A 23,427-nucleotide genomic window follows, 5' to 3' on the forward strand; every position below is an offset into this window, starting at 1 on the left:
GAACAGGCCTCTCCATCTGACCTGCCCTTTATGTTATACTTTTTACTTAGATTTCAAAGCCACTGATACTTGAGAACATTTCCTTGTCTTCCCAGTGACTTGGGAATGCAGAAGCTTGGCTGTCTCCATCACTACAAAACCTTCTCCTGTCAGGCCTGTGTGGAGAGAATGCGTTTTCTCCTCACTCCCCTAAAACATCCTGATTTGACCCTAGTAATATCTTTTAAGTAGGGCATGCATTTTTTTAAGTTTTCTTTCCGAGGGCATAAGGTTCCTCATTTTAATTGTGCAGGAAGTAGTATAGTAACTTGTGTACAACCTTTTTTCCCCCCCTTTTTGAAGTCATGGTCTAACTATGTAGATCAGGTGGCTTTTAACTCATAAGATATCTACTTGCCTCTGCCTCCTGAGTACTGGGATTAATGAAGAATATGACAGCTTATGAAGTCTTTTTTTGAATCAGCCTCTAAAATGTGGGGTCCATAAGTTGGAAAATACTAATCTTAGGTAGGACAACTCTGTTAGCCCATACATATTGACCATTGTTGGCTTTTAAAACATAATTGGAGAGAGGAAATTGCCATCTCTAGAACATGACAACAGTCCGGTTGGACTCAGTAGGATAGCTGTATTAGACTCCCACACTCTCATGACCAAATACCTCACAGATGGCTTAAGGAGGCAGGCTTTATTTTGGCCACAGGTTTAGAAGGCTCAGTCTGTGGGTGGCCGGCTCCATGGCTTGGGCAGAACATCATGGTATAAGTGTGTGGGGGATCAGACTTTTCATCTCAAAGTGGACAGGAAGAGCCTGGGCAAGTTGTAGCCCCACGGTGACCCCATCCCCCAGTAACTTACTTCTTCCAACTAGGCCTCACTTCCTACTCTTTATCACCTTCCAATAACAGCACCATAATCCACTGGTCAGATCAGTCCTCAGGATCCACTCACGTTCTAAAAGCCCGTCAGCTGGCAATCAGGCCCCCAGTACCGGAGACTGTGGGGGTGGGCGTGGATCTTTCATTTCCAGTGCTTACCCTTCAGCAAAACCACTTTTTGAGTCTCATTCTCTACTGAAATACTCATACAGCAGGCTAGGTTTTAAAACTTTATTCTGCAATTTAAATTCTCAGTCAGAATTTCGGTGTGTATTAAACAGTCATTTCTACATCACCGGAAGACTTCTCATTGGCGCAGCTTCTGACCTGTACATGGAAATTTAGGGTCACAAAAGGCTGTGAATGGATAAACACTCACTTGGTTTATCCTGTTGGGTCCCCCTGCTTCAAACGACTGAAGAGCCAGCCACACAGAAACATCACTGACGATGATCTCTGGAGAGAAGTCACCATCTTTGCTCTTTGAGATTCTGTATGTGAGGAAGGGTACGACTGGACTCCACAATACTGCTTGTCATTCTGGTTTGCAAGGTTAAGATTTGGGGTGAAAAACTTGGTCGGTCCTTCCTCCAAGAGAAGATGGTGATGCTCAGAGGAGAATTCAGAGCTTGTAGTAATTATCTTGGCAGCCAAGCACTGGCTTTCCTTGCCGGCACAGGACAGCAGCAGGGCTTAGTAGACAGTGCACCAGTTGCTGCCATCACTAGGCATCAGCCCCCCAGTGATGAGCAGAATAAGATCGACGAACCACCAGATCCCCAGTCCTCCAAGTGTTAGCAGCTTCCCAACTGCTGTTCCAGTGTGTCCCAGGCAGAAGCGGTCGACTCCGAAGCATCCCAGGAAGAAGGAGTAGAGAAGCGTGGTTATGAAGTAGTGTCCAGTGTACCTGGAGAAGGGAGGGAGACGGAAACTCAACGGAACATAATGGAAGTGCAGTGGCTGGCTGCGGTGTAAAGGCCTCATGCCAGGGTCAGGCTTGCTCCTGATGCATTCAGTCAGATGTGGCTACTAGGGAGTGTGTATGGGGGTGCGGGGGACACACAAAAGAGCCTCAGGTAAAGAGGCCAGACAAATATGGCATTCACGGCTCCTAGAGAGGAGGCTTGGCTGTTGCCCTGCTGGGAGGCCTGAGAAGAACATGATGGTCAGAAGATAGGAGTACAGGATAGGTCCAAGTCACAACTTTGCTGGGGTTTTTGCAGAAAAGCCAGGCAGGACAGATCAGCAATTTAGGATTGGCTACTGGAATAATTTCAGCAGCTTTAAGTGTGGACCTCAATGGCTTGACACTTGACCCTGGAATGATTAAGGCAAAGGAGTAGTTTCCTGGGGCTGACTACCAGCAGATGGCTCAGGACATTAATTTGCATATTAAGAACATGCTCCTGACTAGGTCCTTTGATCACACTAGAATTTTCAAGTCTTGGGATGTGCAGCTCTCTCCCCAGCCAGAAACGTAAAACAATCAGAGTTAACGATGTTATAATAGACTCTTGTAAGCATCTCCCTATCTCTAGTTGGTCTAGACCTTCCTGTTGTAGAAAATATTTAATCTCAGTCAGGGGCTTCTACCCCACCTTTGATCATTCAGTTCCTGGATAAAAGACACACAGCTTTTATTATTTATAATAAGCTTTAAAAAGCATTAGAGCTAGGAAGATATCTACCCTCTATGCTGTTACGCCTAGTTCCCTGACAATAACCCGACAATATGATTTGTCATGTTCTGTCTGGGCTGCTCAGAGCTCCAGCTGGCCAGCCCTCACGCCAGGATTTCAAGGTTCTTACCCCATGGTGTCTTCTCCTTTCTCTGTCTTTTCTCTCCTCATGGTTCTCTGACCCCAAGTCTGGGAACCCCAGACCCTGCCTGTGTCTCTCCTGCCCAGCTATTGACTGTTGGCATCTTTAATTAACCAACAATTTAAAATTAAAGAGCAAGGTCACATTGTGGATTCTCTGAGAGCAACCAAGCCTTAGGGGCCAGTATTTAGCATTACAATACATAGCAAAAGACCAAACCTAAACACTTCCTAATTCTTTCACACATTAATACAGTTCCTCATGTTGTGGTGACACCCCCCCCCCCACCATAAAATTACTTTCATTGCTACTTTATATCTGTAATTCTGTTACTGTTATGAATTGTAATGTAAATATCTGATATACAGGATATTTGATATGTGACCGACTCCCCCATCTCCCACAACGATCATGATCCACAGGCTGAGAACCACTGGCTTCGAGTCTCAAAAACTTGCTAAGATATGAAGGGACTCAAGAATAAAAAGGGGCCTAGAGAGATGGCTCGGAGGTTAAGAGCACTTTCGGTGCTCTCCTGCAGAGGTGCCAGGACTGATTACCAGCAATGACACCAGGTGACTCCCAACTACCTGGACAGAGGTTATACAGACCCTAAGTGAACACAAATGCCAGCCCAGGCTACTATACCCAGCGAAACTCTCAATTACCATAGATGGAGAAACCAAACTATTCCATGACAAAACCAAATTCACACAATATCTTTCCACGAATTCAGCCCTTCAAAGGATAATAAAGGGAAAACTCCAACACAAGGAGGGTTTTGAAGCTACATCATTTGGCCCAGTGCCTGCAAGCTGAGAATGAGGGGCAGGCCGAAAGACTCTGAACCCACAACTTTTCCTCCTGTTTGTTGCAATCACAGTGCTTCAGTCTGTGGGCTGCATGTAGGAGGAAGCATATGCAGTCTTCAATACTTCAAATAAAAAGTCACACCACCAACTGGTACCTCTAGCCACGCGTCCCTTTCTTTCTTTTTTTTTTTGGCACTCACTTTGTAGACCAGGCTGGCCTCGAACTCAGAAATCTGCCTGCCTCTGCCTCCCGAGTGCTGGGATTAAAGGCGTGTGCCACCACGCCCGGCTCACTCGCCCCTTTCAAAGTAACCCTTAGTTTGAGTGTAGTTCATTATCAGAACCTTTGCTTACCATGTGGATTGGGTTTAAATCCCAGCATACACCACACACACAGTTCAAGAACAAAGGAACGCTTACTTTATACAAGGCTTATTTTCTCGTAGGAAGGTCCTGGGGCTGGCACACTCAATTCCCTCCAGGGCTCTGCACTGGACTGCAGTGTGTTGCACATCACTGTAGGCCTGACCCCCAAACTGTGGAGAAAGTAACAGAAACATACATTCATGTTCACCAACGGAAGCTGCTTCCGTTCTGTATTAATTCTAGCAAGAGTGGGTGAAGTTGTCAAAAGCATGCAATTCAGAGATGCTTCAAGTGACTTCTTAGTAGTCCATCCTAAGTGAATATTGCTTTAAGTAAACCTTTCTTTTCGACAGGCTTCTTCAGTATATAGTAAAACAGAAACAAGCTGCAGAGACGTATACAATGGCTTGAGTATCTTGGATTAACAGGCATATAATGTAGCAGTTTTGGAATGGAAATTGACATGTCAGCGAGTATTAGAACCTCTGTTGCATATTTACAGTAAAAGGATAAGATCAGAAAATAATTCAGCCTATCATCAGGTGGAGGACTTAAGCCACACGTGGTGAGAGGCTTGCGTAGTCTACCCCAGTATAAGGTTAGCTCCAGGAAAAATGTTTAGAATCAGAGTTCTGCCCTTTACTTAATTCCTTTCCAACAGAGAAAGCAGAGCCACGCAGTCTCCCTCAGCCACGCAGTCTCCCTCGTACCTTATCACTGCTTTCCTACTGTTTCCCTTGTCTCAGCGTGAGACTGGAGGACAGGAGCGTTCACTTCTCACAGCCCCTGAGTGTTACCAGTCCCCGAGGACCCTGGCTGAGGCAGGGTTTGAATCTTGTGGTCGGATACATTCAGCTTTTAATTAAAATAGTCGCAACTAAGTTACCGCTATGGAATGCCAGTCAGACTTTTACCAATTACCTACAGGGCAAAATTTCAGTGTATTTAAAATATCTCTTTACTTTAAGAGCTGTCCTCTTGGTTGTGGTGTCACAAAGCCTATTCCTTTGTGTCTGAGGTGGCAAAAATGTTTTCTCACAACTCAACCTTGCATTATAACATAGTGTCGAGTCTACAGTGCTAAGGTGGTAACATAAATTCCTTAAGTATGAGCTGGGCCCAGTGATATAGACCTGTATCTTAGTGCTAGGCACAGTGATGCAGACCTGTATCTTAGTGCTAGGCACAGTGATGCAGACCTGTATCTTAGCGTTAGAAGGCTCAAGCAAGAGGAACCTGGGTTTAAGGCTAGCTTGGGCTGTAGTAAAACCTTTTCACAGACAGACAGACAACCAAGCAACCTACCAGCATAACAAAACTCAAACCAAACCAAACCAAACCAAACTTCATTGGGTTTCGAGAGACCAAGTTAGGTACACTCACTTTAAGGGTATACTACTGGCTTCTCTGGAATGTTTTATCCTCAAACAAAATCATAACTGACAGACTTTAGCTACTTCCAACGGACATGGTGCAGGCTGGCTGTCACCTGCATGAGGAACTTGCTCCAAGTGCATGTGTAACCAAGAAAGGCCAGTTCAGCACCAGCTTTACAAAGTGCATGGCTTTGCTGCTGTTGTTGCTGCTGCTCTGTTAAGAAAAGCCTTGCTTTGAAAGTACAGTCGACATCTTGGCTTTAATTTGTTAGTTTCAACAGTCAAAGGAAGCAATACAGGTTGGTCTTTGCACGTGGGTGGCTTGGGCACAGGCATGGTTGGTTCCTGAGGAAAGCAAATGTGCTCTTCAGCCGTTAAAACCTTTGTCATGTTTCCAGCCACAGTTATACGGATGAAGTTGTAAAAAAAAAAAAAATCAGGTCTGTCTGTATGTCCTTCTGCAATTCTTTAACAGCACCTGGCCATGCTTCCCACGAAGGTGCCTGTACAAAGAACAAAAACCTCACCTTGAGACAACCATAACCAAGCTCCTGGGAGGCAGTTGCATTTCCAACGTGATCCACTGGGGCATCACAGTCTACGAACTCGTCGGGTCTGCAAATCAGTAAGATTTTTAAACATCAGTGTCTTTTGCAGATTGCTTCTGTGTCCGCATGCAATGCTATTTTCGTTCCTCTTTTAATATCTGTTCCTCCTTCTGTACTGGGAACTGGATACGCTAGAGGTGCTATCTCCCTTTGAGCTACATCTCCAGCCCTTGAATTTCTTTTCTTTCTTTTCTTTTCTTTCTTTCTTTCTTTCTTTCTTTCTTTCTTTCTTTCTTTCTTTCTTTCTTTCTTTCTCTCTCTCTCTCTCTCTCTCTCTCTCTCTCTCTCTCTCTCTCTCTCTCTCTCTCTCTCTCTCTCTCTTTCTTTCTTTCTTTCTTTCTTTCAATTTGAGACAAATTACCCAGGCTGGCTGGTTGGCCTTGAACTCCTCCTGTAACCAAGGCAGGAGAAAGGGTGCAGGAAGTGGAAGGGTTCTGTAACCTACATTACTCCTTCCCAGTATCTACTACTAATACACAGTTTAATTGCTTTCTGCAGCAGGGCAATTTAGAGGCACCAATCCCGGAATCACCTCCCCGAGGTGGAAGCAGTCTTCCGCTCCCACAACCAGCAGCTATCCTTGGCCCGATCCCCCGCTAGGTCCGCCCCCCACGTCCCGGCAGCTTACAGGTAAGAGCAAAGGATGACTGGCGAGTTGGGGTCGCTGTATTCCCAGCTTGAGGCCGCGGGACCCTCGAGGTGAGCGGCGCCCGAGGGGGTGAGATCCAGTTCGGCCGTAGCATTAAACGAGTGGCTCCGAGAAACACAGTGCAGCAGCAGCAGGTTCCCCAACAGCAGGGCCGCCTGGCCGCACAGCAATAGGTAACTCACAGGGCAGCCGCCCAGCACCATCTTCCCGGGGGCCGGTCCTAGAGACCTGGCCTAAAAACAAAGCCAGGCCGCCACGGCCCACCGGAGCCCGGCGCTGTCAGGCCTCTCTCTACGTCGGCTACGCAACCCTCCGTTCCACAGCCAACCCGTGCGCAGCTCGACGCTCCGCCCACCGCTGCGGCCAATCAGAAGCGGCCAGGGGAAAGGTGGGGCCTGGCTTCGCTCCGCCCTCCAGTAGACCCTTCACTGCTGCACGGAGCGGAGGGAGGGTGGAGCTTCTCTTAGCCCCGCCCTCCAGCCCCTCCTACCTTCTCTAGTCTCCGCTGTGCGGGCGGAGGGGCGGAACAGCCCGGCGCGAACTGGAGCGGCGGCGGCGGTGGGTTGGCCAGACTGTATTTTCCCTACGTCAGCCTCTGGCCGCCGGATCGGGAAAGGGGCGGGGTTTTGGGGAGGGGGGTTGCTGCGTCAGTGCCGCGCGCGTGCTCGCCGAGGGCGCGCGCCCCGCCAGCCCTGGGGGCCCCCGCGGGGTTGCAAGGATGACCGAAGGGGCGGAGGCGGCGGCCGCGCGTTGAGCGGAACCTGCCGAAGCCCTCGCTATGGGGCCGCGCGCGCTCTCGCCCCTTGCCTCTCTGCGACTAAGGTGGCTGCTGGCGTGTGGCTTGCTGGGCCCAGTCCTCGAGGCCGGGCGGCCAGGTGGGTGTCGGACGGGGACCGTGCCGTGGGGAGTGAGTGCCCGGTGGTGAGGGCTGCGAGGCGGACCCTGGGCTCCGGCTCCCCTGTCAGCGCTGACCCGGAGCCCGGCGGCCGGCTGCACTGTGGCGGTGCGCTCGCTGCTCCTGGGCTGCAGAGAGTGCTTTGCGGGTGGAGTGGCTGTCACCAGCTCTGGGCTGGGAGATGGAACTTTTGCTTCAGTCTATCAGGATTTGGGGTTTGACGTTCGCCGTCTTGGACGACTCAGCAGTAGGTCCACAGGGATCCCGATGGAGAAGAGGGCGGGTTTTCCTTGGGCCGTTTTTTTTTTTGTTGTTAGTAAGGATACTTAAAATAATAAAATAAACGAAACGCTACGTTTCTAGAGCCCGTAGTTCAATCGATCTAAATCTGGACAAAGAATCTCTGCTCTGTTTAACCCAGGGGATTATCGGAAAGAATTAAATTACTGTCGGCCAGCACATCTGAATTGTGAAACTTCCCGTAAATATGTAAGATATTTATATTGTAGATGACGAAACTGAATGGGAACACACTAGGGTTTTTTTTTTTTTCCTGGAAATAAGTTATTTATTTCACCCTTTGTATTAAATTAGTGTTTGCATGGCTAAGTTATCTCTTCGAGCGCCGGGAAGACTATGGACAATAGAAGGCTTTACAAAATTGTTGCCTTCAAAGGTGATGAGTGTAGATTTGAGTTCAGGACCGCTGACCTTCACGAAACTAATTACAGCTTCTTGTCTTTGGCTTTCTCCTTTTTAATTAAGTTAGCGTCCTCCTGGAGTTCATAAATACTGACAAATTTTCAATGGGATGCTTCCAGGACGTTTCTGATGAAAATTACCTCTTCTGTGCTGTTCTAGTTAACAATATCACTATGAAAGGAACTGAAATTTTAGTAATCTCTAACTTCTCGTGTTTGCCAGCAAAAAACAGATTATATTTTTAGCACATGTATATGTTTGTTGTTACACATGGGCATAAAAATGAATGGAATATCCTTGTGTTCTTCAATTGCTGCTGCAATGGGCCAGCTGCTCACATAGGCATGAGTATTCCCTTTGGAAATCTATCCAGCCTTCATCAGACTCCAGGTAAACCCATTCCTGATGCTTTTGGAGGATCTAAAGGGTGACCATGTCGACTAAGATATAGGAGAGATGTTGAAGGTTTCTTTTTTTTTGTGTGTGTTTTGTGTGTGTGTGTGTGTTTTCCTTTTTTGAAAGTGTGATTTTTGAACTGAGCTAAAAGGGTGAGAGAATTTCAACTTAAAAAGAGTGGAGGGATCCATTATAAACATAAGGAGCTTTATTTTTACCCCCTCCAAGAGTAAGTGGTTATGAAAGAAAACAACTTGTTGGAAAAGGGTGAGAGTGTTAATGTGTGGTTAGGTAGCTTGTGGAAAGAGATCCTGGGAGGGAAAGCCAGGTGGACTGGCACCACGGATGGGACCTGTGCCAAGCTAGGGAGTCACAGTCACCCGGTAGGTTGGTTTGGGGCATGAAGATTTCTAAGGAGTGTGACCATCAGAGTTTTGGTTAATAGATTAATACACTATGGGGGTTGGGCTCTAGGAGAGTGGAGAGAGCGAGGCAGAGCCAGGTTTTGAGGTGTTGGCAGTGGGGCCGTGAGTCAACTCAAATTTCCTGAAGGGAATGATCTTCCAAAATCAGCTGAGTTTTTGGAATACAGGATGGTTAAAGCATGGACTGGGACATCCTCCCATTAGCCATGTTGGGAGCTAAGCTGGTGTGAGGAGGATTTTAAACTGTTGTTTGTAGTTTTGTGGCCAGAATAAGTACAGAATAATTTCTGAGTAGTGGATTCAAATGATTAAAAACAACAACAACAACAATAACAAAAAACCTCCGGGGTCAACAAATATAAGGAAATCAGATATTTGAAACCTCTTGATTTGTTTTTTTCTTGCATAAGATAGTAAATACAATATGTAGATGAAAAATGATTTAGAAACACTGCTATTCTAAAGAAGATGCATTTGAAAACTCACTCGTGGTGAATAATTGGAAAATGAAGTAGATATAATCGTAGGAACTTAGGTCCATACCAACCTCATCTTCATATGGCTGCAGATTTTTAAAATTAATTTTAAAATCAGTATATAAGATCATGGGTTTCCTTAGGACAGTGTCATGTGGGTTTATCATGGTACTTTTTCACTTAGCTCATTCTCTTCTTGTGTTCTCCCTCCCATCGTCCTGTCTCTACTTTTATGTCACATATATGTGAGAGAAAATACATTTCAGTTGACATGGTAGCTGCCAGTGCTACTACCCGGTTTCCTGCTGAGGGTACATTTTTTTTTTTGGTTTTTCGAGACAGGGTTTCTCTGTGTAGCCCTGGCTGTCCTGGCACTCACTTTGTAGACCAGGCTGGCCTCGAACTCAGAAATCCGCCTGCCTCTGCCTCCCGAGTGCTGGGATTAAAGGCGTGCGCCATCACGCCCGGCTCTGTGGGTACATTTTGTTCTTGGTGACTGAATGGAATTCCCCTGTGCGTATGTACTCCTTTTTCTCTATTCCTTTCTCTGTTGCTGAACATCTAAGCTAATTTTGTATTTTGGAAAGAACAGATTAAAATGGATGTATCCATGTTATAAAAGAAAATGTTGCCTTAAAGACATTTTGGTTTCCAAACTTCTAAGTAGTAAGTGAAAACATACCTAGTTGATAGGTACAAAATTTCTGGTCTTTGAAAACTAGTTTTATATTTTGTTTTCCCCAAATTTGGTTTCAAATCTGTTCTTCTTTTGCTTGTTTTGCTTTTTCAAGAGAGCGTCTCACTATGTATCTCCGGCTGCCCTGAAACTTACTATGTAGACCAGGCTGGCCTGCCTCTGCCTCTCGAGTGCTGGGATTAACAGTGTGTCCCACCATGTCTGGCGTATATTTATTTATATGTTATTAAATATGATGGTTTACTGTAGAAGGTTTCAGATGATTTCCTAAGGGGTAACATGAAGTGAGACACATAAAGATGGGACTTAGTTAACCTCATGATATTTCCTCTTCCTTGTTAACCTAGCACTGTGTATACCTTAGTGCCTTGGAGTGACTCTAGCCCTTGCTAGCACTGCAACAACTGTCCTTACTGTCATCTTTGAAGGGTCTGAAGTGGACCCAGCTAAGGCTGGATCGCCCTGCCTGGTTTGTGTGCTCAGAGATAATTTTCATTTTGTGATGCGAGATGGGATCCGTTTTAGTCGATCAATTTCCTCAAGGTGATCATATATGGGACACTGTGGCATTTTTAATTTTTGAGAATTTCAGACAAGTGTATTTTGACTATCTCTACCCTCATGTGATCCCCAAACCCCGCCCAGATTCATCTGCCTCCCTGCTCTCCCAACTTCCTGTCTTGCCATCCATCTTTTAAGAGTAAGAAAGGAGGACAGGAGTGGATGAGCACAAGCTGTAATGACATTTATGAGGATGCCAAGATGAAACTTGTTACTTTGTATGGCAACCCCCAAGATAGATATTATTAAAAACAGAATAAGTAAGCTTGAGGAATTCATGTGACTTGTTCAGTCACCACACTCTTCTCTGCCTCCCCTTCCCTCTCTTCACCCTCCCTCCCCATTTCCTTCCTTTTCCTTTTTGATACAAGGTTTCTTTTTCTACCCCTGGCTGGCTTCCAACTCACAAGAGCTCTGCCTGCCTCTGCCCTCTGAGAGCTAGTGCTCAGTGCTTAGCTATGCTGTCACGTTTGGATTTGTTGCTTTTATTGGAACTTACTTAGTAGGAAGTTCTAAATAGGCTTTTCTTTTCCCTTTCATAACATTGTTCCTGTAATGAGATTTTTTTCATAGTTTAACTCACATAAGCATGACTTTTCCCTTTCCTTTTGGTAGAACCCCAGGCAGGCAGAGCCCACTGCTTATAAACCTGCGTGGCACAGTCAGATGTGTCACAATTACACTTGACCTAAAACCTCCAATCCTACTTTGGAGAGGAGAGCTTGGTGTTACTGATAAAAATGTTTGAGGGCCCTGCAGATTTGTGGAAAAAAATGTTAATTTGAAAAGGCAGGTTCACTGTAAGTCAGTCTCTCTCTCTCTCTCTCTCTTTCTGTGTGGCTATTGACTGGTCTGTCAGTCTGTCTGTCAGTGGCTATTGGCTGAGGATACATTTTCTCTGTTTCTCTCTGTGTGTCTGTGGCTATTGGCTGAAGCTACATTTTCTCTCTGTCTCTGTCTGTCTCTTTCTCCCTCTCTCTGTGTGTCTATGGCTATTGACTGAGGATACATTTTGCTGTCTTTCTCTGTCTCTCTGTATGTGTGGGGAGCACTGTGGCTATTGACTGAGGATACATTTTATCAAGTGCTTACATATTCATAGGAAGTAGCTCCCTCTTTTCTCAGCACTTTAAATTCCTTTCTGGAGGAACTTAAATTCTTAAGGGCATTACATTTTCTAAATGGTTGGAGTTTTTCCCAATGGGGTACTGTGAGACACAAATAGCATTTGTTTTTTATTTGGAGATAGGATCTCTGCTATATAACTCAGAATGAACGTTCTTTTTTTAAAAGATGTATAAATAAAGATGCATAAGTCTTAAGACATGTAACAATATACAACACAGTAGCAGAAATTACATCAAACCCTGGGCTTGAAGGAGGTAGTAGCGGAAATACATTTATTTGGGATTGGTCCTGTGACTAGGTGAGGATACATAGTTGGCAATAGCAGTTAGGGTCTAATTACAGTCATTTCCCTTCAGTACTTGAGGCAAAGGATTATCTCACTCAGCCTGAATGTGGAAGGTTTATCTTCTATAGAGAAAGTACGTGAAGGTGGCTATTTGTCTAGGTAATAAGCAGGAAGGAAAGAAGAAAGGCTCACCCTGGCCTGGCACTCCCGTTTGTTTGTCTTGTAATTAGGCAGAATTCTTTAAAAGATATTTCTCTCTACCACAGTTGCTTAGACTTCCTTGGAAATGCATAAAAGGACCCAGAGAGTCTGGGGAGTGAAGAACTGCTAACACCCTTTCATTTCCTAAGTCTCAGAGTAAGTTTCTGGGTCATCTTTGGTTTTTCTTCAGTTTGTGTCCCCTTGTGTTGCTATATTAACAAACAGTATACTTATTCTCTCAAATTCTAATATCAAAGTTTGTATGCACCACAGTTTATTAAGGTCTTTACTTTTATTGTGAATGTTTATTCTTGATGTTTTAATTTTAACTAAAAAAACAAAACGTTTGAGACAGTCTTTTGACTTCATAGCCCTGGCTGTTCTGGAACTTGCTATATAGACCGGCTGGCCTTGAACTTACAGATTTCATCTCCCTCTGCCTCCTGAGTTCTCCTAGCATTACCAGTATTTTTTTTTCCAACATAATATCTTTATTAATTGTTTGGACTTTCACATATGCCCCCATGACACTCACTTCTAGGACCTCCCAGGTCCACCTCCCCACCCTTGTGACCCCCCCACCCCCATCCACAAAAAAGCAAAAAATTCCTAAAACACTCAAGAGGGTTGTTTTTTAATTGGAGGTAGTACTGCATACTACACTGCAGGCATTCGGAACACTCTGGTTGTCAGAGCTAGCTGGGTTTGGGAGGGTAGGAGCCAGGGGTGCTACTGTGCACCCCACAGAATGCACAGGATAACCCACAACTGAGGATTTTCCAGCCCACAGTGCCAGTGTGATGAAGGTTAAAAGCATTTCCTTTACAGTAAAATGAGAGAAATGATGTTTTGGCCTCCACAGGAAGCATGAATTAGAGAAAGATCCATGCAGGGTGTGAATAGGAGATAAGAAAGAAACCAGAGATAAGACAGGAATTCTGAAAAAAAAAAATAGGAATGAGGATTCCTGTGTAGTTAGTGTGTGTTATTTTTGAATGACTCTCAGAGTCTTTGTATGTGGCTTTTTGTGCATGGGTTTGATGCAGAAGGCGGATTCCCTCAGTCTTTGTGAGAAGCTGGTATCAGAGTAGCATGTCCTGTACTGATCTTCCCTCAGGGTGCTTTAATTCTGAAACCTTAAAAAAAACCCAAAACTACAGCTGATTGTGACATTTTTTAAACAAAACTATAAAACAAGAACAACAAAAAAATCTTTTAAAATGGAAACCAGTGAACATAATACCTTAAAAGAAAAACAGGCGAACAAACAAAACAACAACAACATCAAAAAACCCAAGCAAAAACAAAAACCAGGGTCTCACTCTGGGGCCCAGACTGTCCTAGAACTCTGTGTAGACCAGGCTGGCCTTGAACTGACAGAACTCTCCCTGCCTCTGCCTGCCAGTGCTGGGACTAGAGGTGTGCACCACTATGCCTGACCTACCCTCTGTTCTTGTATCCAGCTTTTATTATCCCCTGTAGCCATCCCGGTAAAAGGTTGCCTAGATTCCCTAGAAGACAGAACACTTGGTAGGCCAGGGCCGTATGCAGTCACATGACCTGCTTTAGCCAGAGAGCTCTTGAACTATCTGACTGCCCACTAGTACCTTACTTATATTTTGTCTTTTTGAAGTGTTCCATTTTTTCCCCTCTGTGAGTTCACTAGTAATGAAAATATTTTCATTTTCTTGCCTGTGGCTTAGCCCCTCTTTCCTGTGACAGTGATCCTGTCAGCATATTTGTTCTTGTCTCTAGTGAATTACTTAAACTTCTTTGAAATAATGAGTCACATCAGGAAGTTGGAGAAGTGTGCTCCCCTCCCCCCTTTAAGCTCGGGCGTTAGCTCAGGCAGGCTTCAAACTACCTTTTGGCTGAGGCTGGTCTTGAACTTGTGCTCTTACTGTATCCAGCCCCCCCTCCCCCCCAGCTAGGATTACAGGTGTGTCCTACCACACCTGGCTTCATCCTAGTTTGCTTTAAAAAGTTTTGTTTATCATATTCTCCCCCAAACCCTCCCATATCCACCCCACCTTCCTGTTCCCTAACTTCTTGTCACATTTTTTTGGGATATGCCTAACTTTTGATCACACAGGACTTGCCCAACAATGGTATTGTGTGTATCTTGCCACAATCCTAGAGTGATGGCTCGCTGTGGGACCGGTTGCCACGGAGTAGGAGGTGTTTAAGGGTACTGTCTAAACCTGTGTTTTAGAGAAGACTGGAAGTCATTGAAAGGCTTATTTCAGGTGAAGAAAGAGCCTCAAACCCCAGCTAACTTAGAATGATGGGGGTTTCTGTCTAGTAAATTGTGTTTCAAAAGGTTTTATTTTTTTATTTTCTATTTTCTGATATGGTTCTCCATTGACAAAGTATCTGGATGATAGTTGATCATGGTATGAGTGGTATGCATAGGCGATTGATGCAAAACTGTTAGTATATATTATGTTATTATATTTTCCTGTCGGTGTCTTTGAAATCCTGGGCTAGAGTTTTTTATACAGTGTCAACTTGGAAAAGTTAGCGCAGTACTTTATCAAGCTATGTGAGAAAGCTGAGGGGCATGGGTAGTTAAGTGAGTGAAAGACGGTAGCGTGAGAGGGCAGGGGTGTGTCAGAGGTGAGGTAGTGAAGGCCGCTCATTGATAGAGCCTTTGCTTGGCATGTGCAACTCTACGGTTGATGCTGAGCATCTGGAAAACAAAGTCAGAGGTGCTAGATAATCAGGTACAGCACTTGAGAAGGGAATCGTGAGTTTTACAAAAGGAACACTTACTGCTTTTTTAACTTAAAAGGTAATAAAATGGAAGCAACATACAGCTCAAAACAACTTAGATCCTGTAGGAAATATACTTCTTACTGCTTCCTGGTTCTGCTTAACGTGGGACATATATTGAACAGATTGGTTCATTGGATCATGCTATTTATATGTTTAGGATATTTTAGAGTCTCAGCTTGCAATATGTAAATAGTATTACACTAATTTGTGTGTGGTCAGGGGAGGTCAGAATATAACTTTTGAAAGTCATTTCTCTCCTTCTACCGTGTGGGTCCCAGGAGTCAACTCAGGTGGTCAGGCTGGGCAGCAAGTCTTTTACCAGCCGGACCATCTTGCCAACCCTAGTACAGTATTTTGTAATTAGAGTTGTATGCAGCAAAAGTTTAGTCTTTCTGTCATCCATGCCCTGTAGGTAGCCAATTAACTATATCATTATCGAAGTTTTTAAGCATATACAAGAATAGAAAAAAGTAATAAACTCCTGTATCTTCATTGTCCAGGTTTAATCTTGTTTTATGTGTATATCTTTCCTCAGTCACTGTATAATTTTAATATATCTAGACATATTTTATCATTGAATAGTCAGCATGAATCACGAAGTTACAAAATCTTACACACAGTAATAATAATACTAACTATTATTATTATCCAAGCTCATCAGATGTTTGCTCAATGTCTGAATTTCACAGATTATCTCTGAGTTATTCATCAGGTCATTGATGTTAGCAGGAATTCAAACAGGCCCATGCATTGCATTTGGTGCTAATTTTATAACTTATGAAATCCTCAACTTCCTTTTTTTTTTTGTGCCTTAGTAGAAGATGCGGCTGTGCTCCTCCCTCAGCACTGAGCTCTGAAGGTCCATAGATGGTGACCTTCTCTGAGCTCTGAAGGTCCGTAGATGGTGACCAGTGACCATCTACTGCGTTAGACTTCACTGAAAGAATGTTTTACTGTGGGTTTGGGTGTGGGTGTGGGTGTGGTGGTGAGCTCCTGTAATCTCAACACTTGGCCCACTGAGGGCAGGAGGTCATGAGTTCAAGGTCATCTTGAATAACTAGTGAGATCTTGTCTCAAAAGCAACAAACAATAAAGACAGCAACAGAAAAGAATTGTTATGCCCTTCCTAACGATACTGAAAGAGAAAGGAGACTGTATCCTACTACAGCATTGTTCCTGGTGGTAGTTTTTTTGCTTTTTGTTTTTTTTTTTTTTTTTTTTAGATAGGGCTTTGTTATGTGTTACTCTGTATCCCTGGCTGGCCTTGAACTCAGAGAAATCCACCTGTGTCTATATCTACCTCCCAAGTGCTGACTTGGACTCTCAGGTCTGGCCCCTGGTTTTACTAATAACTTTATATTCTCAGGGTGCATGACTGGAGTTCTTAACAGTAGTTTTTGTGCAAAATGCCCTTGTGATGGACTCGTGGTATAGTCACTCCAGGTGAGATAGTTGGTACTTGTTAGTATATAATAGAGTTGACCTATTAGATATTAAAAGCATCTTACCCTTCTTATCAACTCTGTCCAGCTCTTAGGGTGTCATTCAAGGTGCATAGAAGGGAGGGAGAGAGGGTCCATGCAATATATATATATATATATATATATATATATACATATATATATATTTTTTTTTTCAGTGTATGTGAGTGTACTGTAGTTGTCTTCAGTCACACCAGAAGAGGGCATCTGATTCCATTATAGATGGCTATGAGCCACCATGTAGTTGCTGGGAATTGAACTCAGGACTTTTGGAAGAACATCCAGTGCTCTTAACCACTGAGCCATCTCTCCAGCCCCAATCTCATGTTCTTTTGTTTGTGCTTAAGAGTTTATACAAAAAGATTTGTTTTGAGAAAAAGGGCTAGAGTATACAGATATAAAATGTTTGAAATATTAAACACACACACACACTGTTCAGATTGGCATCTTTCAGTATTTTCATCCTTATCTTTACTGAGGATTATATATGAACATCATTCGAGGGGCTAAAGAGAGATAGCTCATTGGCTAAGAGCACTGACTGCTCTTCCAAAGGACCCAGATTCAGTTCTCAACATCCATATGGTGGTTCACAACTGTCTGTAGCTCCCCTTCCAGTAGATCTGGCATTCTCCTCTGACCTCTGTGACCTCTGTGGGTACCATGCATGCACATGGCAGTAAACAGACATATATGCAGACAAAACACTTGTAAAATAGAATAATAATAACAAATGTGAAAATAAAAAAAATCACATGAGTATCAGGTAGGTTTTTCAGTCATTTAAATATTAGGTTTTGTTTGTTTGGTTTGTTTGAAGGTGGGGGTCTCATTATGTAGCTCTAACCACCCTGAAAGTCACTGTGTAGACCAAGGCTGACCTGGAACTCACAAAGAGCCTCCTGCCACTGCCTCCCAAGTGCTGGGATTATTAACGTGTCCATTCCATGTCCATTGCTCCCATCTGAACACTCTGTTTTTATTTCCAGTATTTTGATACTGTGGAGGCTCACTTTGCTTTATTGCTGTTCTTTTTGCTGCAGACTTGGAGCAGACTGTCCATCTTTCTTCTTATGAAATTATTACTCCTTGGAGATTAACTAGAGAAAGAAGGGAAGCTCTGAGGCCCAGTTCTCAGCAGGTAAGTCATCTCTTGAGAACTATGAACGGATATACTTAAGTTGCAGTTGTTTTCTTAATGAAAGGTGGTTCTTGCACAGTGGTCTGTGTGGGGAGTAATTCCTATATGCGTCATCTTATGGCATTGGTGTCCAGAGGACATTATTCTAATAAGAAACGACAGAGTGAGCTTCAGTATCGCTGATTTTAAAGTACAAAACACTCAAACACAACAGAATGAAGGGAGTGGAACTCTGCAGTTGAGTTGGGACTCTGGCTGCCGCTTCACTCTGACAATGAGAATACTCTTTACTTAATTCCTGATAGAATATTCAAGTATAGCATGGTAAAGCTTGGGAATATTTACTCAAAATTGAGTTTTAATAGCAAATACCTTATATGCTGGTTTAAAACATTACAAAATAAACGGTTTAACTATAAGGAAATTGGGTGCTGTTTCCTTATTGGAGGAAGTTGATTCTGTTGTTAGCCATGTTGTAGCTGTGTACATGTAGGCCCATTGTACCTCCCAAGAATGTCCTTGGGACCAAGCCCTTGTACATGACCTCTTCTGAACTCCAAGGGCACCTGACGCATGTGTGGTACACATACAGACTGGCAAAGTGCTCATATTTGTAAACTAAGGTAGGAGGCACAGAGATCCGTGTGCTCACAGATAAGCAGCGGGGAGACCAGGAATGTTAGACTTAGGCTGGGGGGTGCAGGTGGTTACTGGCCTCCCTCGTGACCTTTCTCTGTGTATGACTGACACCATACTAGGTCTTCCCGTAGGCCCTTAAGATAACACATGTAGCCTATCTATAGAACCCATCTTCGTGAAAGATGTCACATGTTACTTTACAAAGAATTTCCAGGTAGTCATGTCTTAAGCTTTATTGTGTGTGTGTGTGATTGAGTTAATCATCACCAGGAAACCTTTTCCTAAACCGTGCTGTCCTTAAATATGCCTGAAATAAACTACCAGGTGTCAAACTGCAAGTTTGAGCCAGTACCTGCTCCTCAGTCATGTTGAACCAGACTTCCTTCTTGCCTCTTGAAGGTTGACATTCTGTTGGCTGTGGTGTTTGCAGAAACCCACACAAGATAAAATAAATAGATCTAAAACAAATTAAAGAAGAGTAGACACACATATAGGCGAGTATCCATGATCAGATATTAAAGGGCCAGAGATGGATAGCATATCTATTATGTAAGAATGAAGTGTATAAACAGTTGTAGTCAGTGCCAAGTTGTGTTCATTTAGGATGAACTTTCCTGCCTCGCATGATATGTTGAAGAGTAAGTTACAAGGTTGTGTTTTATTATTGCTTTTTCCCCCTTCTCTGTGCATTTAGATCTCTTACGTCATCCAGGCCCAAGGAAAACAGCATATTATTCACTTGGAAAGAAACACGTAAGAAAGTTCATTTACTTTGCCCTTTTAATTATGTTTTCCCCTCAACAGTATATTGATTTCTTTTCTAGTTAGATGTTGCTTAGTGGAGCCTGAGCTGTGGCATCAGCAGATTCAGTTTTTGCTGACCCTGCTGCACAGTGGTAGGCCTGCAGCTGAAGTCCAGAGGATTTATGCTGGGACCAGCAGGCTGCAACTTCTGTAGAAATGTGCAGGAGCTTAATTCTTTTCAGGTTCACCTTTAGGGAGAGTGAAGTATGTAGGAGTGAGCGCATGTGTGCATCTGTGTGTGTATATATGTGTGAAGGGTGTGTATGTATGTGTGTATGAGTGTGTGTATGTATGTGTGTGTGTATATGAAGGATGTGTATGTAAGTGTGTATGAGAGTGTGTATGTGAAGGGTATGTGTGTGTGTATGTGAGTGTGTAAAGGGATAGGGTGTGTGTATGTAAAGGGGTAGGGTGTGTGTGAGTGTGTGTGTGTAAAGGGGTAAGGTGTGTGTGAGTGTGAGTGTGTATGTGAGTGTGTATGAAGGGTATGTGTATGTGAGAGTGTGGTGTGTGTGTGTGTGTGTTTGTGTGTCTGTTATAGCTGCAAGTGCCCCAATGGGGTCAGCTTCTGGAAAGACTCAATTCCATAAGCTCTTCTGAATACTGTTCCCAAAGGACCTCACAGAGACACAGCACACAGGGACAAAGAAAACTCAGGAGTCAGAGGTTCAAGCATTCCAGGGTCTTTTCTTGGTCACAAGGGATTTGCTACCACAAGGCTTCCTGTATTCAGGGTACCAGAGAGAATTTCACCAAGGGTTTCACTACAGTGGTCATGTAGCTAAAGTCCGTCAGAATGAGCAGTGGGCCTAGGGGAAGCCATGAGTCTGTCAAATCTCTGAACAGCACAGACAGTTGGTTTTGGGCATCCTCTGACTGTTTGGAACTTTATCAAGCACAGTGCACCCTGAACCCCTGGATTTCCACAAGCCTGGAGATCACCTCTGAGCTACTGTGAACACTGTGGAAGAACCTTGCTTTGCCCTGGTTACACAACTGTTCTCTTGGCATGAGGGGGGAAACATTTTCTTTAACAATTGACAGCAGCCATTTGTCTTCATAAGTAGGTTAAAGCAGTGAATATTTCTTGTTTACATAGTACTTGGTAGGAAAGAATAGAAAATACTTACTTTTCTTATACAAATATGACAGTGTCAAGCAGCCTGATTTGTTATTTTCTCGTGATTTATAGCAGAAAAAGTTAAGAATACTGTTGTTACCAGTGGACATTTTGTGCCAAGAGAGCAAGTTGCATCTTTACATCAGTCAGCTGGGGTTCAGGCTTGATTGAGTCTGTTGATTAGCTTTTCGGTTTATAGTAACTCTTTCTTCTAAAAAAAAAAAAAAAAAGGATCGTATAAAAACCTTTTTAAAACTTATTTCCTCTCCTCTCTTCTGGGAATAACTTCTTATGAGCTGTGCCCTAGGCTGTCGATACTTGGTACATCTAAATGGTTTGTTTTATTCCTCTTCCAGAGACCTTTTACCTAATGATTTTGTAGTTTATACCTACGACAAGGAAGGCTCCCTACTCTCTGACCATCCCAGCGTACAGGTAATTTATTTTCTTCTTGATACTTTGAGAATTTAAAGTGAACTATATAAAGTGTGTTCTTCTCAGATGCCCTGTTGCTCGCCCCATTGGACACCTTCCACATCCTTACAGGGAGCCTCTGGAGGAGGCTGAGCGTTACTGGGTAGCTCTCCTGCACTTAGTAGTTAGGATTTGTATTTAAAAGATGGGGTGGTGTGGTGAGGTGGTGACGTAGTCGGGTGGTGACGTAGTCGGGTGGTGGTGACGCTTTTTGAAGACTGAAGGTTTTACTGTTCTGATAAAATACTAGTATTTAAAAGCACACCTTCCTTTTGTTATTCATGTCCAGCAAAATCACATTTGTTTGTTGTTATGTATTCTGATGTTCTGATGTTTTTGCTGACATTCCTGAAGAAGTGTGGTCCTCTCTGTATCAGGGAACACAGTGCCCAGGGATAGAGCTGGGCTGGAGTCTCCCATTGGCAGCTGAACTTGGCCTTGCAGTGTCTTTTCTTGGAGCATAAACATTTCTAGCTTTGCTCAGGAGGAGGAGTGTTTTATAATCCCCTTGGCACTTACACATTGCACATTTTTTTTTTTTTTGCAGTAGTTTTTATGTAAAGTCTTCATTCCCATCGACTATATTATTTCACTTGAACTTTGTACTGCCTTGCTAGATGGAATCATGTGTGTCAGGAGAATTCTTCAAATGAACAGGATGCCAGTTCTTTAGTTTGCACTACACAAAAACATCAAGGAAGTGCTGACTTTACCCTGTCTATTTCTAGTCTGCTATCTGTTCCTTTATCTTAGTATATGAGCATTGTTTAATAGACAGCTCATGGAGAGATTACATTTACATTGTAGTATATACCAGATAAAAGAGAATCTTATTTTTCCAACCATCCAGAGATTTCTATGGTGAGAAGCCACAGACCACAGTTGATGCCGAGCGTTATTGTTCCCTCTTAGAGTCTTCTTCTCTCCATACAGACACTGTTAGGCTTGAATTCTGGCTCTGGTTCATTGTCTGGTGAAGTTGTATCAACCTGTTTGTGCTTCAGCATCTTCTCTCTAACCTGGAATTAGCATTTATAACTTCTCGGAGTTTCTAAGAAACTTTAATAAATTAATGCTTGAGTGTTTACAAGAGATAGTCCGGCAATTTATAAATAAATATAACTATTATTCATTACTGAGGTACTATCTGCTTAAAATCGCAAAAATAGATTTCAACTGTGTAGAAACTCCAATAATTTGAGTTTCATAGAATGGTAGTATTTTGGTAGATGTTTGAAAAACATCAGGTATGAATATGAGTATTTCAGTTATTTCTTGGTTATTGAACATTGTTCAGGTAAATGAAAGTGTGTCTGTAGGTTTGGAATACAAAGGAAAACTTTGATGTTCCCATTTCTTTGCATAGCTAGATTGTCCCTTATAGTACCATGCCACTGCCTGCAGTATGCTGTTAACTAGCATATGCATTCATAATCGTTAAATGTTTTCCTCTAGGATTCTACTTCCTAAGATTGAAGCAATTCATAAAGCTGTTTTCTGATTCCCACAAGGCCATTTTTTAAAATAATAATAATAAGAATTGGCTTGGGACTTCCTAGAAAACCTCACAGCTAGCTCTTATGCATGGATTCTCTAACTCCTCTGAGAACAGATTGCCCAAGGCTCCCCGGGCCCTGGGTAGCGTGGCGTGGTCTGTGGTCGGTTTGCTTTGCTGTGCTCGTGCATTTCCAGTTGTGTGCTTCGACATGGCACACACCAGGCATTTCTTTACGGTAGCCTTGTAGTCTGACTGCCACTTTTGTAAACACAAACTTGACTTGTTGTGTTTTTGAGAAGTAATGCTGGGGACGGGAGAATTTCTCTCCATTCTCTGGACGTTTGCTGGAATGATCTGACAGATTACTAAACAGATGCGGATTTATTAACACAAAAGGAGAAGGATGGCAGGCTGTTAGAAAATCAGTGTGGCCACAGCTATCCTACACAGCTAGCCTAACATGCTTTCAAGACTCACATTGGGGAGCAACATGGCAACATGGCATCTCCTAACTAACGTGAAGGAGAATCATACAGGCTTGGAGGACACGCTGCGACCTGGGACAAAGTCCACTTGGCCTTAGAACAGACGGTGGTTTGTTACTGTTCCTCTGTGGACTGAATAGAGAGCAAGGGATGGAACAACAGAAGTCTGCCTAAATGTGCTGACAGACTGCAGGTTTTCATCCCATGCATCTTTTCTGGGTAATGAAATGTTAGTAAGAGTGAAGGTATTGGGTCTTTCTTGGCAGATCTGGCCACACAGATAAGGTAACTGCAGCAGGGCTAAATTGAGTGCTGTGGAAATGCTTTATAAGTCAAGTTATTAAGCAAATGTCATCGACTAGGTAGATTGCATGGTCACCTGTTAGGACTGGCCAGCTCTGCTGCTATTCAGTGTGTCGTATGGGTGACATATTCCACCCAGAGTCCTGCTGCATAATTGTTAACAGGGGTCAGTAATTGGGTTAGGCTTTGGCTTCTGGGTTTTTCCTCTGGAAAGTCACTACTGAAAAAGGTCCTATTTTTACCTTTAAATTTACAGTTGTGTAAATCTCCACTCTCAGGTGTTTGTATGGAGTTCCAGGGTTTAGCATTTGCTTCCGATCTGCTGTTACTGTGAGGGTTGTCATGTGATCATGTTCGCTTGATCATGTGTGTATCGGGGTAGATTCAAGGATTCTTTCTCTCCATACATGTGAGACCGTTTGTAGACCTT

General features: G+C 43.5%; 2 protein-coding genes across 2 annotated transcripts in view; one reads left to right on the top strand and one right to left on the bottom strand.

The window, feature by feature from the left end:
• Window positions 1-1,095: 1,095 nt before the first annotated feature.
• Window positions 1,096-6,832, bottom strand: Tm2d2 (TM2 domain containing 2). Its single transcript, XM_021170272.3, has 4 exons — window positions 6,490-6,832; window positions 5,781-5,868; window positions 3,932-4,047; window positions 1,096-1,785 (listed from the first exon to the last, which is right to left on the bottom strand). Exons 1-4 carry the CDS (start codon window positions 6,711-6,713, stop codon window positions 1,572-1,574), a joined length of 642 nt encoding a protein of 213 aa, XP_021025931.1. The 5' UTR covers window positions 6,714-6,832; the 3' UTR covers window positions 1,096-1,571.
• Window positions 6,833-7,153: 321 nt separating this feature from the next.
• Window positions 7,154-23,427, top strand: part of Adam9 (ADAM metallopeptidase domain 9) — a 67,547-nt gene continuing 51,273 nt past the window's right edge. The window contains exons 1-4 of the mRNA XM_021170458.2: window positions 7,154-7,385; window positions 17,577-17,674; window positions 19,008-19,066; window positions 20,594-20,672. Of these exons, the coding sequence (XP_021026117.1) occupies window positions 7,289-7,385; window positions 17,577-17,674; window positions 19,008-19,066; window positions 20,594-20,672 (333 nt within the window). The 5' untranslated portion in view covers window positions 7,154-7,288. The remainder of the gene's footprint in view (window positions 7,386-17,576; window positions 17,675-19,007; window positions 19,067-20,593; window positions 20,673-23,427) is intronic.

This window comes from Mus caroli, unplaced genomic scaffold, assembly GCF_978045245.1.
Source record: "Mus caroli unplaced genomic scaffold, Mus_caroli_1 scaffold_10, whole genome shotgun sequence".
In the NCBI taxonomy this organism is placed as follows: Eukaryota; Metazoa; Chordata; class Mammalia; order Rodentia; family Muridae; genus Mus; species Mus caroli.